At 41.4% G+C, this 16,254-nt stretch overlaps 1 protein-coding gene across 1 annotated transcript in view; it reads right to left on the minus strand.

Annotated features, from left to right (window-relative positions):
* Window positions 1–16,254, minus strand: part of CLSTN1 (calsyntenin 1) — a 248,267-nt gene that overhangs the window by 35,850 nt on the left and 196,163 nt on the right. The window contains exons 10-12 of the mRNA XM_068112236.2: window positions 13,541–13,704; window positions 9,718–9,872; window positions 4,039–4,244 (exon numbers count right to left, since the gene is read on the minus strand). Of these exons, the coding sequence (XP_067968337.2) occupies window positions 4,039–4,244; window positions 9,718–9,872; window positions 13,541–13,704 (525 nt within the window). The remainder of the gene's footprint in view (window positions 1–4,038; window positions 4,245–9,717; window positions 9,873–13,540; window positions 13,705–16,254) is intronic.

The raw sequence follows: 16,254 nt of genomic DNA on the forward strand, positions 1-16,254 counted from the left end.
CCGTCTCATACCCTGAGGGCAGAATAACTGTGAGATTCAGCATTCATGCCGTCTCATACCCTGAGAGCAGAATAACTGTGAGATTCAGCATTCATGCCGTCTCATACCCTGAGGGCAGAATAACTGTGAGATTCAGCATTCATGCCGTCTCATACCCTGAGGGCAGAATAACTGAGAGATTCAGCATTCATGCCGTCTCATACCCTGAGAGCAGAATAACTGTGAGATTCAGCATTCATGCCGTCTCATACCGTGAGAGCAGAATAACTGTGAGATTCAGCATTCATGCCGTCTCATACCCTGAGAGCAGAATAACTGAGAGATTCAGCATTCATGCCGTCTCATACCCTGTGGGCACAGTAACTGTGAGATTCAGCATTCCTGCCGTCTCATACCCTGTGGGCACAGTAACTGTGAGATTCAGCAGTCAGACAAATATAACGGCACCAAGTGCAGTTTATTTGGTGCAAAAACGCAAAGCAAGAGTTTAAAAGACCCTTCCCATGTCCCTTTTCTCAAGAGCGTAAGGTGTTCTGTGAACGTTCTAGTTATAGAAGTGAACTGGAACGGCACTCGGTAGAGTGCAAACCCCCGCCAGCTTAACAGTTAACAGAACTAGAACTAGAACTTCTTCGAGAAATGAACTAGAAGTGACCTAGAACGGCACTCGGTAGAGCGCAAACCCCCGCCAGCTTAACAGTTAACAGAACTAGAACTTCTTATAGAAGTGAACTAGAAGTGACCTAGAACGGCACTCGGTAGAACGCATACCTCCGCCAGGCTTAACAGTTTACGTTTTGTATCCCACTGATAGGCCGGATCTAGATTCGGACCTGAACCAAAATCAAATCGGCTTGTTCTTGTCACCTAACCAACTGATCCACCTCGTTTTGTCATAACTCGTTCACAACTTTTTGAAATATCATGATGTATATAGTTTTTACCCTATCTCTCAATGATGAAGAATGGCGAAAAAAAACAAAAAAAACTCTCGGATCCGGATTCGGATCATCACAAAAATCGAATCAATTCGTCCTTGTCACACACCCAACCTGTCCACCAGGTTTCGGCCAAATCCGTCCATAATTTTTGAGCGATCCTGTTCACAGACAGACAAACAGAGAAATAGACAGACAGGGTTGAAAACATAACCTCGATCCACCTTTGCTAGCGGAGATAGCAGCAGAATGTTGATGGAAGTATGCTAATCACCGCAGGAAGTAAGAAGCTGACATTTTGCACATTAATGCTTTTCCTCTTTTGTTCTGACGAAGGGTTACTGCCAAAAATGTCAGCTTCTTGCTTCCATCATCAGTTACCATACCTCACTCAATGATCTGTTGATTACCTCTGCCACCGAAGGTGGATGGAGGTTATGTTTTGACCCCTGTCTGTCTGTCTGTTTGTCGGTTTGACTGTGACCAAGAGATCTCGAAAAGTTGTGGACAGATTCGGACGAAATTGGGCAGAGAGGTCGTGTATGTGACAAGGAGGAAATGATTGAACTTCGGTGAAGATCCAGATTCGGATCCAGCTTGTATAATTTTTAAGTGATTCTTCACCATTGAGAGATAGGACTAAAACCGATACATAGCAAAATATCTCAAAAAGTTGTGAACGGAATTGGACGAAACTTGGTGGACACTGGACAGGTTGTGTGTGTGACAAGGACTAATCGATTCGATTTTGGTGAAGATCTGAATTTGGATTCGGATACGAGAGTTATTTAATTATTAAGTGATTCTTCGCCATTGAGAGATCGGGGGAAAAGCGATATATAACATGATATTTATAAATGTTGTGGACGAGTTATGACTAAACTAGGTGGATGAGTTGGTTAGGTGACAAGAACAAGCCAATTAGATTTTGGTTGAGGTCCGAATCCAGATCCGGCCTATCAGTGGGATACAAAACATGGACTGTTCAACCTGACGGAGGAATGCGCTCTACCCAGTGACGTTCTAGTTTCATCTGTTGTTCTACCTGTATATTGACACAGATAACACTTGTCTTCACGAGCAAGACTAGTTCTTCATTCTAAGTTTTTGTTATTTATTTTGAGACCACAAGTTGAATGCACAGGACTGTATTGAAGTCCTTATTAATTCCACCACCAAAGGTGGACAGATGTAATGTTTTCATCCTGCCTGTCTGTTTGTGAACACGATATCTCAAAAAGTTTTGGACAGATTTGGAGGAAACATGGTGGGAAGGTTGCATGTACGACAAGGGTGAATCAATTTCATTTTGGTGCAGATGTGAATACGGATCCAGATACGAGGATTTTTTTCTTTAATCTTTTAAGTGATTCTTCACCATTGAGTGAGAAGCCCAACGATGATATATAGCATGTTATTTCAAAATGTTGTGGATGACGTATGACCAAACTAGGTGGATGAGTTGCTTAGGCGACAAGAACAAGCCGATTAGATTTTGATTCAGGTCCGAATCCAGATCCGGCCTATCAGTGGGATAGCAAACATGAACAGTTCAGCCTGGCGGAGGTTTTCGCTCTACCTCGTGCCATTCTATTTACCGTTGCTTTGACACAGCTTTTGATTGGACCTATAAGCTTCTCAGTAATCGTTTTTATCCTGATTGATATCTCATCTTTCACCATCCAGAGAGACTCTCAATCGCCTCACCGTACCATTTTTCATCAACACATTAATTGTTTTTATCGGTATTAGTATCTCCACCAGCTTTCGTACAAGCGAGCCACAAATAATAAAGCTTTTCCCCAAACACTCCAATATTCCAGGTATGACCAGCACATTTTGATGGAACGCACGTGTCTTCTCTTCCCTTCTCTTGGGCCTTCCTTTAATTTATAACTTTTACTTCTGTGAACTTGATGTGTAGAGGTTTCTTTGAGTCAGTCTGTCTATTTAACATGTCTCATGTGTTTACATTAAGTGCATATTGCCTAATGCATCAGGTCATTTTGTCGATAACAATCTTCTGCTTTTCCCCTGACAAAGCGAGCAGGTATTTCCATAAAGTGAAAAATCTACACTGTATTATCATTATTTTGCAGTTGAAAATCACTTTTCAATTTGTGCAATACTTCATAGCAATCGTAAAAAAAATCCAAATATTTATTTGGAGGTTATATGATAAAGCTATCACTTCATTTCGTATCGCTGTCATGCATCCCCTTCTGTTGGGAATATCCTGGATCTGCATCTGGATATCCCGTTGACATATCAGGAATAAAACCTCCAGCAGTTCCATTAGCCATCCTCTCATCAAATGAAAAAAACAAACATTTATCGAGATTTCTTCAATTTCTCCACTTCTGATGCATAAGCGAGCGCCGTCAAAGATTTTCCAAAAGAAATCATTTTAGAGTGTAGCGTTTGCGTGTGTAGCAGCTTTGAATTAAATTTTGACAGCAAGAAGCTATCAGTAAGATTTAGCTATGTATGTTGGCTGTATGTAATCAAAGGCCTTTGCTCGATTTGTATTTCGGTGATGACATTTATTTTGAAATAATACAGCACTCCATTTCGGTGGGATTTCAAATGATAATCGCATTGCCCGAGTCGTAAAATTCCCAGGGTGTCGATGCTCGTATGCAGCTTGGCAGAAGAATGGAATTTATGTGTTGTGAAGTAACCATGTGCTTGGTTGCCAAGTGGCTTGGTTTTTTATTCTGGATGAGGGAGGTAGGTGAATGGAATTTCCCATTATTCTGACAAATTGCATTTGCATGTATTAATACAACTTATTTGGCCTCCGTCACATCTGTGCTACACCTCCATACTCTCTTACCTATAACAGTTCATCTAAAGAACAACAAAAAATCCGCATAGCATGCACTAATCATTTGATGGGAGTGGCAAGGTTGGCCAAGGGGACAATGGCACAGCAAGAGGGAAGCAGCCTGGTGGGCGGGCGAACACTGCTCACGTTGCAAATGGCTTTCCAAAATGTGTTTTTCCAAGTGTAACTATATTATCTACAATTTAATCATTGGCATAATGATAAACCTCAGCAAAAGTTTTGCCAATCATGAACAAGTGAATAGAGACGTACCGTGACGCTCTCCTTCGGCGCCGAGCTCCTTGGTTACGGAACTGACGACGTGTAGATCAGGAAAGAGCACCACTCCATTGGATATCTCTTCAGCAGAATGTGCCATGTGGTCCGTGCCACCCAGGGAGATGCGCGGATCTTCAGCACGCAGGACCTGCACGAAAGCCTCAACATCTGGCACTGCCACACAGGCTTCTGCGGCACAACTGAAATGCAAGAAAGAAGTGGAAGTGAGAAATAAGGAACAACCAAGGTGAATGAAAGAAAGAGCCAGTTGATGTTGCATCATATAAAATGCCATATTTTAAAAGGTGAGCTTAGGCCAGCTGTCCTGTATGGCAGCATTTGCTGTTAACATTAAAGTATCATGGTGCATTGAAAACTAGAGCAATGCGATCGTGTCACCAATATGCTTCCGCATAGTTCCTGTGCATGACAATGGGTAGATGCCCTCGTTCACTGTCTTAAAAATAAACAAGTTTGATTTAAATCCTTTCAGCTGTTTTCAAGTATCCCATTTTTACCAGACAGGACAGGTTTCACACTAGTTGGTGAAGCTGTTTCAGAGAAGGAATTAAAAAAACATATCGGCTTTCAAGCCAATATGGCTGCCAAATCATGTGATATATGACAGGAAAAATGTACACTCTGCATATGTATGGGTAGGGTATCACATTTGTGAAGTTTCGTGTTGATCGATAAGGTTTGTTTTTCTATAGAAGATGGCTGCTAAATCACGTGACTTACGACGTCATTATTTTCAAACTATATACAACAATGGTGTTGGATGACATTTGTAAAATTTTGCATCAATAAGAAATGCGGCTCGTAAGCGGTTTGAGAGATATAATTATTTAATATTTTCCTTCAATCCAATATGGCTGCCACACCATGTGACCAATGACGTTTTCGTGATCAACTTTTAATCACCATGCCTAGTCAATCAATTTGGTGGTTTGGGAGAAGATGTTTTAAGTTGAAAGAGGAAGATGAATTTTTTGTTAGATGAAGATTTTAGGTTAAATCCAATATGGCTACCAAACCATGTGACTTATGATGTCATAAATTTAAGATTTCAATATAATTGGTTCATAGATTATGTGCATGCAATTTCAGATTTTTAGGATAGGGCATTCAATTAAAACATTTATGGCTGGTATACCACTTCACCAATGATGTCATCATAATCATGCTTTTGTTCCCCATTGTGAGTACTTGACAATGAGCCAAGTTTAAAATTTTTCCATTCAGCGGTTTCCGAGAAATGTTTTTTTCATTAGTTGCGTTTAATCCAAGATGGCTGCCATACCACGTGAACTATGACATCACTATTATCACAAAAACATTGTGCATGGGTGTCGCTCCTACCCTGAAAGTTTTGTCTCAATTGGACAGGTGGTTGCTGAGGAAAACGAGGTTCAACCCGTACGGACGGACGGACGGACAACCCGAAAACATAATGCCTCCAGCCACCTTCGGGGGCGGAGGCATAAAAATGCCATAGTGTGGCGGTACCTTTGCCAAATTCAAAATTATAACCCTGATAACATTTGAAATAGGTGAACACAGCACCACCTGTTTACTGTTCTCATCTGAACCAATCACTTGCCTCTAAGTGGTCTCGACTGTGTTCAAATCTCAGCCCAGCCACAAACGGTCATTCTGGTGCTTTACAAACAGAGCGGTCCATCAATATGTGTGCCGTCCCGTGTAGGGATGTCAAGCTGGGTGCCCTGTCTGCTCGCATTAGTTGGTGGGCGTTTAAGGTCCCACGGTGTTTTTGCAAAGAGTAGGCGAGCTATCACCGGCACCCTGAATAAATTACAAATGACTGCCCTAACCTACAGAGCATCAGCAGCACAGCCACACTCCCAGCCATGATGTCAATATGTTGCACATACAATGACGATAATCCAATCCAATGGCTCATGATGCTCGGAACCCAGGTTCAAGTACCAAAGGCTACATGCATTTTCCCATTGCCTACTAACATACTCGAAATTCATTTAAAAGTACAGTGCTATCTCCTAACGTCTTCATCCTGCGTGGGATTTCTGTGGAAGTTCCACAATGAAATTTAGATAAATAAATAAAAATTCCTGACAAATGCAGGTAATAAGGAAAACAGATAGACACAAACACACAACAAAAGCAATAACTGAGAGAGAATGCATAACCAATAGCACAATCCAAATGGGATTATATTAATTGGGAATGCACAAGTTGCTATTAAACGAGGTATCCTTGCCCCTCACAGGTGGATTGCTTTATAATTCCAAACCATTGTGGCCACCTTGAGATGTAATTTGCTTCCTTTATCGAAGGGAATGGGCTCAGCACGTTTCCTCATCAATTGCCATTCCCAACGCACCCGTATTGATATCAAAGGATTGCAGACACAGGTGGCAATTTTAACATTGCTCGACTGTTCAGAACAAACATTAGCAAAATATATAGCAATTAGTCAATATGGAGCTGCCTGCTGCTCGCAGGTAAGATAATCACTTTGTACTAAAGCAATTTTCTTTTAGGAAGAACACCTTCTCCCATTGAGCAGCAAAGTTGTGATTAAGTTGAGTCAAATATATCAGAGCTCTCAATCCCCGTCTGCAAAATCCCATTGATCCAGTTGATGCGACGACTGCAAATATGCCCTCCTGGTGCTTTGCGAGTAATGTGCTGCATCACGGAGTCGACCGTTTTTGTTTCTGATGAGATGTTAAGCTGGCTGTCCAATTTGCTCATGATCATATGTGCATCACAAACATCCCATAATGCCTTAAATAAGCCTAGTGTAGGCTGCCTTAATATCTTAGGGTCTTGAGTTTGAGCCCCCTATCGTGTCATGAAATAACACCAGGTGGGTTGGCTCAGCCCATCATGCTTCCAAGGTTGGCAAAATGAGTACCAGCTTACTGGAAACGGGGTACTGCATCAGTGGCACAGCCGTGCTTCCAGAAAATGATGCAACCAGCAGCCACATGCTGCATATGAAACAGTAAAACAGCTTTACAAAACAAGAAAGAGCAATCAGAGATTGCAGACCCTCGCCAGGGCGTGTTTGAAAGGCTTTTGTGTTAAAACAAATATGGCGGCCGAACCATGTGACTAATGACGCCATCATTATATTTTTTCTCCCCCAATTTATCCATAGATGATGCTCAAGAAATTTCATCTTGATCGGATGAAGTTTTGTATTTGTCGTATAATGACATCATAATGCAGGTACCTATGACATCATCATTCACATATGTTATTCCCCATGGAGAGTTCTTTACAATGAGCCATCTCTCATTTTTTTTCTATGCAGCACCTTCGGAGATATAGAGGTGCAGTGTTTTTCGGTTTTTCCAAGATGGCGCCATACCACGTGACTTATGATGTCATGATTACCAATATAAGATTCTCCAGGCCAAGGCGCTCTTATGGTGAAAACTTCCTGTCATTCGGACCAACTATTCCAGCGATAATCATTTTTAAAGGAAATAAATCAGGAGCACAATCGAAAAATGGCAGTAGCACAATCAATTACATGGCCTGAGAAGAAAAAGTGTTGCGTTTCTTCTTCTTTCAAAAATAACGACTTCTAGCTTCCAGAGCGTACAACCAATCGTGTTGAAATTTAAAAAAAGTATTCCCCTTGTTGAAAGCTATATTACATTAAAATTTCAAGTCAATCAATGTAGCGGTTCAAGAGATAGAAGCTTTTTAAGAGTTTCTTCCAATTATTTATTGCAGCCAAACCATGTGACTTATCAAAACTTTCCTAGTAACGTTTTAACTTCCCCACAAGAGGAACGTTTGTGTAAAGTTTCCACTCGATATCTTCATAAATTAGGGAGGAGATGGGATTTAAAGTTTATGCTAAAAAACGTCATAACTCCTAAAGTATGTGACGTACGATGTACGTTCGTCATGGAACTTTTTGTTCGTCATGGGCATGCGATTCTGGCTGCAAAGTTTGGGCTCTATGTTCAGCCGTTGCGGAGAAAAAGGGGTTTTACTGTTTTTCATGAAAAACAATATGGCGGCTGAACCATGTGACATATGACGTCAAAAAAATGTGCATTCTGAATTTTTTTTTCACTAAGCTCATGTAAAACTAGAACAATGCGACTGTGTCGCCAATATGCCTCTGCATAGTCCCACAATGGGTAGATGCCATCACTCTGCATATGTATGGGTAGTGGATCACATTGGTGAAGTTTCGTGTTGATTGGATAAGGTTCGTTTTTCTATCCAAGATGGCTGCCAAATCACGTGACCGATGGCATCATCATTTTCAAACTATATGCAACAGTGCTGTTAGATGATATTTGTAAAATTTCGCATCCATAAGGTTAGCGGTTTCAGAGATATAATTATTTCATATTATCCTTCAATCCAAAATGGCTGCCAAACCATGTGACCTATGATGTCATAAATTTAATATTTCAATACAAATGGGTCATAGATAATCTGCATGCAATTTCAGATTTTTAGGATAAGGAATTTGATTTTTTTGGCTGTTATACCACTTCACCTATGATGTCATCATTATCATGCTTTTGTCCCCCATTGAGAGAGAGTACTTGACAATGTACCAAGTTTCAAATTTTTCCATTCAGCGGTTTCCCAGAAATAATTTTTTAATTATTTGCTTTTAATCAAAGATGGCTGCCATACCACATGACTTGTGAGGTAACAGTTACATAAAAATAAAAAATTCTGCATAGCTGTCACTCCTACCCTGAAAGTTTCGTCTCAATCGGACATATGGTTGCTGAGAAAAACGAGGTTTAGCCCGTACAGACAGACAGCCGGACGGACGTACGTACGGACGGACGGACGGAAGGACGACAACCCGAAAACATAATGCCTCCGGCGACTTTGCTGGCGGAGGCATAAAAATGTCATATTCGTGGCATCAAGGGGTCTATTTGTCGAATTCTAAATTTGTAACGTCAGCACTTTTAATATCCTATATAACCATGTTTTTTGGTCCCATTGCAGAGTTCTTTCGAATGAGCCATGACTCCATTTTTTGCCATTGAGCCGTTTCAGAGACATAGAGGGCCAAATTTGAAGGTATTTTCCAAGACAGCGCCCATACCACGTGACCTATGATGTCATAATTAGTAGTAAAAATATGAATTCATTATTTCATTATTCTAGAGTGAATATGAATGAATATGAATTCATTATTCTAGAGTTTTTCTTATTTTTCTTCCACCCTATTTTTCACTTGCAAAAACTTTAAAATCAATGTTCTCAGCAACTGTTGGTCCGATTGACACGAAATTTTCACCAATTGATTGGCTGGACATGTATAATTTTTTTTTAATGTTAATTATGACATCATAGGTCACGTGGTATGGGCGCCGTCTTGGAAAATACCTTCAAATTTGGCCCTCTATATCTCTGAAACGGCTCAATGGCAAAAAATAAGAAGAAGAAGAAGAAGAAGAATAAGAAAAACTCTAGGAATAATAAATTAATAGTTATTCCTCTATATTTCATGTAGGGGAAACCTAATTAAAACCAGACAAATATTGATGAGATAGATTGAAGATGTATCAATGCTAAAAATATTGATAAACTCAGTCGGGCTTTTACAGCTTCTCCTCCCAGCCAATCACGGACAGGTCCCTCCTGTCACAATTCCCATTTAAGGATTTTAGGCAGAAACAGTTACTTCACCCGATGGTCGTTGAGAGTTTGACCCGTCGTGGGCCGGGCGTGGGAAACTGCCGAGAGTTGATGTAGCCGATACGCTGCATGGCTCCCGTCAGCTGTGCGAGGTCGGGTCCAGACGCCTCCATACTGATCACCTGGTGACTGGGGTTGAACTGAACCTGAGGAGGGCCGAGGGGAGCCAGGGTGTAAGCGATACAAGTAGATCCTCCACAAATTACCATCTCGACCTCAGGATTTAAAGAAAGGACTTTTTGGGACTAAAGTCTGTCAAGTTTATTCTTTCTTTAAGAGGAACCACTATCAATCAAGCTACAGTCATACATCGAGGACTTGCATACAAGTTTGGTTGCTAAATGTGCACGACAGCTGTAGCTTTCACCACCAATGTCAACTGCACTTATAAAATCACTTGCGTGCAGCTGATGTACGAGGTTATTTATTTATATATTACTTGCAAAAACGAAATTTTTTCAAGTACATTGGTTGGTCTCGTGCGTTATTCAGTCTGTCTGTCTGTTTGTCTGTCTATCGCCTACAGGTCACAATTTAAAACGGATCTTCACGAAACTTCACCAGATAGTAGAGTTTGGTCATAAGGAAGAAGCCTACTGATTTTGAGGTCAAAGATCAAAGGTCATCTTGAGGTTAAATTTCTAAAATTGTCATTTTTATTCCGATTCACTTGAAAATTAAATTGCATTCGCATATTGAGTCACTAAATTGGGAAACCAACTATTTTTGAGGTCAAAAGGTCAAAGGTCAACTCAAGGTCAAACTTCTGAAATCATCAGTTTTCATCAGATTAACCTGAAAATTAAAGATAAATTGCATTGTACAACACAGAATTGGAAAAGCAACGATTTTGGGGTCAAAAGGTCAAAGGTCAATTCAAGGTCAAAACTTGTAAAATCATCAATTTTCATCTGAAAAATCATCACTTTTCAAACTACTAGGGCATGCCCGTACTATATATAAGCTAGGACGTGCCCGTACGTGGGTGCCCGTTCCTTGCCAAAAAAAAAAAAAAAAAAAAATTTGTGTAGGGGTGTGTGTGTGTAAACATCCTAGGGCGTGCCCGTACGTGGGTGCAAAAAAACATGCGTGCAAACAACAACAACAAAAAAAAACTTTGAAACCACGTGGCAGTAACGACCACAGAACCCCCCCCCCCCTCTATTTACATGAATGGTTTGGTCCATTCGCAACGACCACAGAACCCCCCCCTCTATTTACATGCAATGGTTTGGTCCAAAGCGAACGGTTTGGTCCATTCGATGTGATTCGATGTGAATGGTTTGGTCCATTCGCAACGACCACAGAACCCCCCCCCCCTCTATTTACATGAATGGTTTGGTCCATTCGCAAAGCCAAAGCGAACGACCACAGAACCCCCCCCTCTATTTACATGAATGGTTTGGTCCATTCGCAAAGCCAAAGCGAACGACCACAGAACCCCCCCCCCCCCCTCTATTTACATGAATGGTTTGGTCCATTCGCAACGGCAAAGCGAACGGCGAACGGCTAAATCGCCATAGCTCGGTAAGTACTTGTCCGATTAATTTCAAACCTTGAAAAGGCACATCCTCGGGTCCCCAGCAATATACCTGGCAAGTTTCAAGTATATCGGACCGGTAGTTGTCGAGAAACAGCGGTCACAGACAAACGTACAGACGTACAGACGTACAAACGTACAAACGTACAGAGATTACTGGAATTATAGATAGATTAACCTGGATATTAAACAGCAATTACAGAGTGCATCACTGAATTGGGAAACCAACTATTTTATGGTCAAAAGGTTAAAGGTGAACTCTAGGTCAAACCTCTAAAATCATCAATTTTCATCTGAAAAATAGTCAATTTTCATCCGATTGACCCGAGCATTGATTAAGATCGTCAATTTTAATCTTAATGAAATGGACAATTTGATGTATCCATGGCAACTTTTTATTTAGGAGAGGAGTGGATTTTACAAGTATCGTGCGTTGCATGACGTCTTCTTTTTTAAAATATATTTTGATGTCCTCCACTTATCGTGCATGGTAACATATGTACAATGTAGAATCAAATAATTCCTGGATTGGTTTTCATTATGTGAAACATAGAACACCAGAAACTTGGGAGTCCTTTTCCCACAATGCGTGCTCCTATTAAATGAATGCACGCCCTCTAACATTCCTATAACATTTGAAGGGGTCTTGCTCCTTTATTGTGTTTCTTTAACTGGGAGTTTTTCAGAATGGATGTTGAATCAGCATCGATTAAAACAAGGAAAAGAAAAGACAACAAAAACAAAATGCCAACAAAAGTAGGTGGTCAGCAGGTGCACAACCATCATGGTGTGTACTGTGGAATTGTTATGCTGTGGGACTCCTTGTTTGGATATTCGTGTCTCGCAGTGTTGCATCTCATAAACGTTTGGAAGCATCAATGTGAAACAAACACTTCATTCGCCGCTTGTCCATCAGAAATGGAACTCGTGGTACGCGTCATCCATCACGGTTGAAGGTGATCGGAATCATTCAATGAGATTTTTGCTCACATGCTTTGCTACCGGCGAAAGTTAAAGATGCTCAAATGTCCGCGAGCAGGTGAGTTCAGTGAGCTCGTGAGATTGTGCCAGCATGCCATGGGTTTCTGCAACGATCATTCTGTATTTTGGTATTTCTCATTCCTGATTTACAGATGTCATTATGAAACGATGCACGATAAATGGCACGGATAAATGTGTATTTGCGTCTTACTCGGGAAGGATGAAGTTTTTCTTCGTTCATATGCAGCACAAGGCTGCGGCATAGCATCACTGGCGGAGGGTGCGTGACTGTACCCCTGACGCATTGCCCTCTTTAGGTAGGGCCGAAATTTTGAATTTGTTCATGGTGCTGGCGATAGCCCACTTACTCTTCGTGGAGGAAACTGTGGGATCCCACTAATGCTGGCAGATGGAACGCCCATGTTAACGTCCATCCGAGGGGACGGCACACACATTGATGAGTGAGATGAGATGACCCTGCCTGTGAAACACCAGGATGACAGTTTATAGCTGAATCGGGATTTGAATCCAGGCTAGACAGCTTAGAGGTGAGTGTGCGTACCTCTATATCATACCATCACCCCCAAGATGAAGCAATACTTGGAAAGTAGATTGCATCATTGCATTAATGCACAGGTGGGATATGATGCAAAAAAAAAAAAAAAAATTCTTTAAAAAAAACCCAAAAACAAAAATAAAAACAGCAAGATGAAATCAATCTGGAAATGTTTTAGATTCCACGCCATCTTCACAGTTTGCTCCTGCAATCATTTTATAACCCCGTTGGTCTGATATATACACCATGCAGTGATGAAAAGGTAAATGGCAGCATCTAATAGACATGAAATACATAAAAAACATATATAGAACAGCAAACAATGTTTATGTTAAACAAAGAGACGATAAGAATATAGTTGGAGAAATTGCAATTTCTGCACCAAATGTTTAGCTGAGACATTTGCAGGGAGCGACCAATGATCGAAAATGCGGATAGTTTGTAATGAAGTCATTTAGCTTGAAACGGGGTATTTCGACTTTTGGGAAAAGTATCATTTTTAAACACATAGCTTTAACACATAGTACCTGAAGAACATGCTCTATGTTTATCAAAAACACACAGCTGTAATCAACATGCAAAATAAATCAGTGTCCCTTGTCAAATACACCTTGCAAACATGATTGAAACAGAGAGAATAATAGGGTAGAGTTAAATGAAGTTAAAGCAGACAGAGAAACAAAGTGAAAACGAATTAAAGAGACAAGTGGTCTTCCACAGTCCAGTTCAAGCCTCACCGCAATGGCAGAAGCAAGGTGGGTGTTGGGTAAGTCGAGACTTTCTTTGCAGGCGTGGAGGCACGCGATGACAGATGCACTTTCGGCCCAGCCAGGTAGCAGCATAAGGCCGGCGAGGTCACCGCGCAGGTGCTGTGCGAACTGTGGTGATGGCAAATCGCCTCCTGTGTGAAATTACATCCACAAACACCACAATATGATATACTGGATGTCTAAAAAAGTAATACTTGCCTGATAAAACAGTACAATGTTTAATACCCAATGGGCGTTCGTTCAAGTCTGAAAGGATTGCTGATAAAATCTGCCAACCTGGAAAAATCTTTACTAAGCAATGATTGGGAATCGTTAAAAAATAAATAATATAAACTTTTAAAAGTTAATATCATATATAGATTTATATAATTAAATTATATTATATATAAATAAATTATATTATATATAAATTTATATATATAAATTTCCCATATGGTTTTATATATATATAAATAGTGTGTTATTATTTTCCCATATGTCAATTAAAAATAAATAAATTGGACAAAACGTTTTTAAAAATATTTTAAATTTCAGTATTAATATTGAGCATTTGCATACAAAACTGCCTTTTAACAAGCGTGGCTCATCATTGGGCTCTGCAAGGGAAGAACCTTTCATTCGATTAAAATATTCACCAATTTGGAGGCCAAAAACTTATCAAGCTCCAAATTTGCACAAGTCTGTGATATAATGTTTACAATGTCCACTATGAGTTTGGGAGGCCAGATGTTTGATTCTAACCATCGCTGAGACAAAGATAATATTTTAAAGATGGTATAAGCCGCCCATTCGCTGTGTCGTCCAGTCGCTGTGCTTTTCCTCCGAACCTCCTCCCAGCCATTCCTGCCTGCAATTCCCTTTGTCGTGTAAGTCTGTTGTTGGTCCTTTTTCTTGTCTGGGGTTTAATAATTAAGACTGTTTAAGGCTGCCCTGTGTATCTTCTTCTTCTTCACTGTATATTACTTTCGTTTCTCTTCCTTTGGTTTCTTGTACATAATTAATAAATACCTGTTATTTCTTACCCCCTTTTGGTTTCATTCTTCCCCGATCGCTTTAGTCTTTTCCTGCTTGAATACCTGTGGCGCGATTTGGCCAACTGCTTTATAATCGGGTTTAGTCTCTTGGTAACGGCCCGAGTCGCAGCTCGCTTCGCTCGGCGCAATCCAATCATGCTGCGGCCCGGGTGGGAGTATTTCCTCGCTTACGGCCGGTGGTAGTACTTAGGTATTAAGACAAATTTCCATGCTGGCCTCCAAAGCCAGTCGCCGACTGGGCATCCTCCGTCGTGCGAAGTCCTTCCTCGGCTCACCTGAGCTCCTCACCACATACAAGGCTTTCATCCGCAGCTCAATGGAATACTGTTCTCCCCTATGGGCTGGTGCTCCTGCCTCACACCTTGCTCGGCTTCACGCTGTTGAATCCAAAGCTTTCAAAATCATTGGAATCTCCCGCGATGAAGCTATCTTTGAGGGCCTTTCACTCACTCACCGCAAGCAGGTAGGTGGTCTTTCTGTCTTCTACCGACTCCTCTCCGGCCTTGCTCCCCCAGCTCTCTCTGTGCTCTGTCCCCCAAATATTCCTACAGGTCGCACAAGATCTGCCAGCAACCCTCTGATGGTTAAACTGCCGAAATCTCGGCTCTCTGCTCACCTTCACTCTTTCATTCCTCTTTTCTCCCGCCTCTGGACCAAACTCCCACACTCCCTTCAATCCCACTCCTCCCTCCAGGTCTTTAAAACAGCTGTGCACCACCATCTCTTATCTTCCCCCATCCAAAACCTTGATCTTTTCTACCCCCACTAATTCACCCCAGATCCACCTTGTTTGAAATTCCAACTTCCTTCCTGGAAGTCCTGGCAGTGTCAATATGTTTATACCTCTCCCACCCCCCCCTCCCCCCCTTCACATGCCTCCCCCCCAAAGCCCTCTCCCTCCCACAGATCTCTCGATGTCTCCATGTCTCTCGGTCCCTGCTCTCAAATGTTTTGTTTGTGTCCTTCCCCCTCTCTCCCCATCTTGTGTCCCGCTCCCGATGTTATTTGTTGTATGTGTCTGTTTGTCTTTCTGTGTGATTAATGTTCGCTCTTTCACGAGCCTCGATCTTGTATGCAAAAAAAAAAAAAAAAAAAAAAAAAGGGCTTACAACCCTACTTACCATCGACCGGAAGTGATGACATACCCCCAGGACCGGTCGGACGGCCAGCTTAACAGGACAAGGGGATTAACCCCCCCTTGCTAACGGGAGTGCCGTGCTGCTTAGATAAAATTATAGATTTAATGAATTGCTGTTCACAGAGCACAGGCATGATGGGCCAAATGGCCTCCTCCAGTGTCCAAGTTCCTTGGATATCATTGTGAAGAAACGGTTTGTACCAGTGTGCCCTGGGAAGTTACGTCACTTCCTCCAAGGTCAGCGGCTGTGTTAATATGAAGTCAAGTCCTGTGTTGTCTAATGTCTGTCTGCATGAGTGTGCATAATTTGTGTAACGGCTCCTCCACGAGCCTTAGATCATGTGAAAGAAAGTACAAACTACAACTGTCGTCTGTACAAAAAGAATAGTGGAAGTGGTTTAACCACTGACGCCTGCCAGAGGGAGGAGGTATTGACATCTTTTTCACTCCTGAAGGGAATGGGTGTTACTCTTACTAAAAGGAGACATATTAATCTGTCCGTCAAATGG

The sequence above is a fragment of the Myxine glutinosa genome, chromosome 4, assembly GCF_964187855.1.
Source record: "Myxine glutinosa chromosome 4, kmMyxGlut1.1, whole genome shotgun sequence".
In the NCBI taxonomy this organism is placed as follows: domain Eukaryota; kingdom Metazoa; phylum Chordata; class Myxini; order Myxiniformes; family Myxinidae; genus Myxine; species Myxine glutinosa.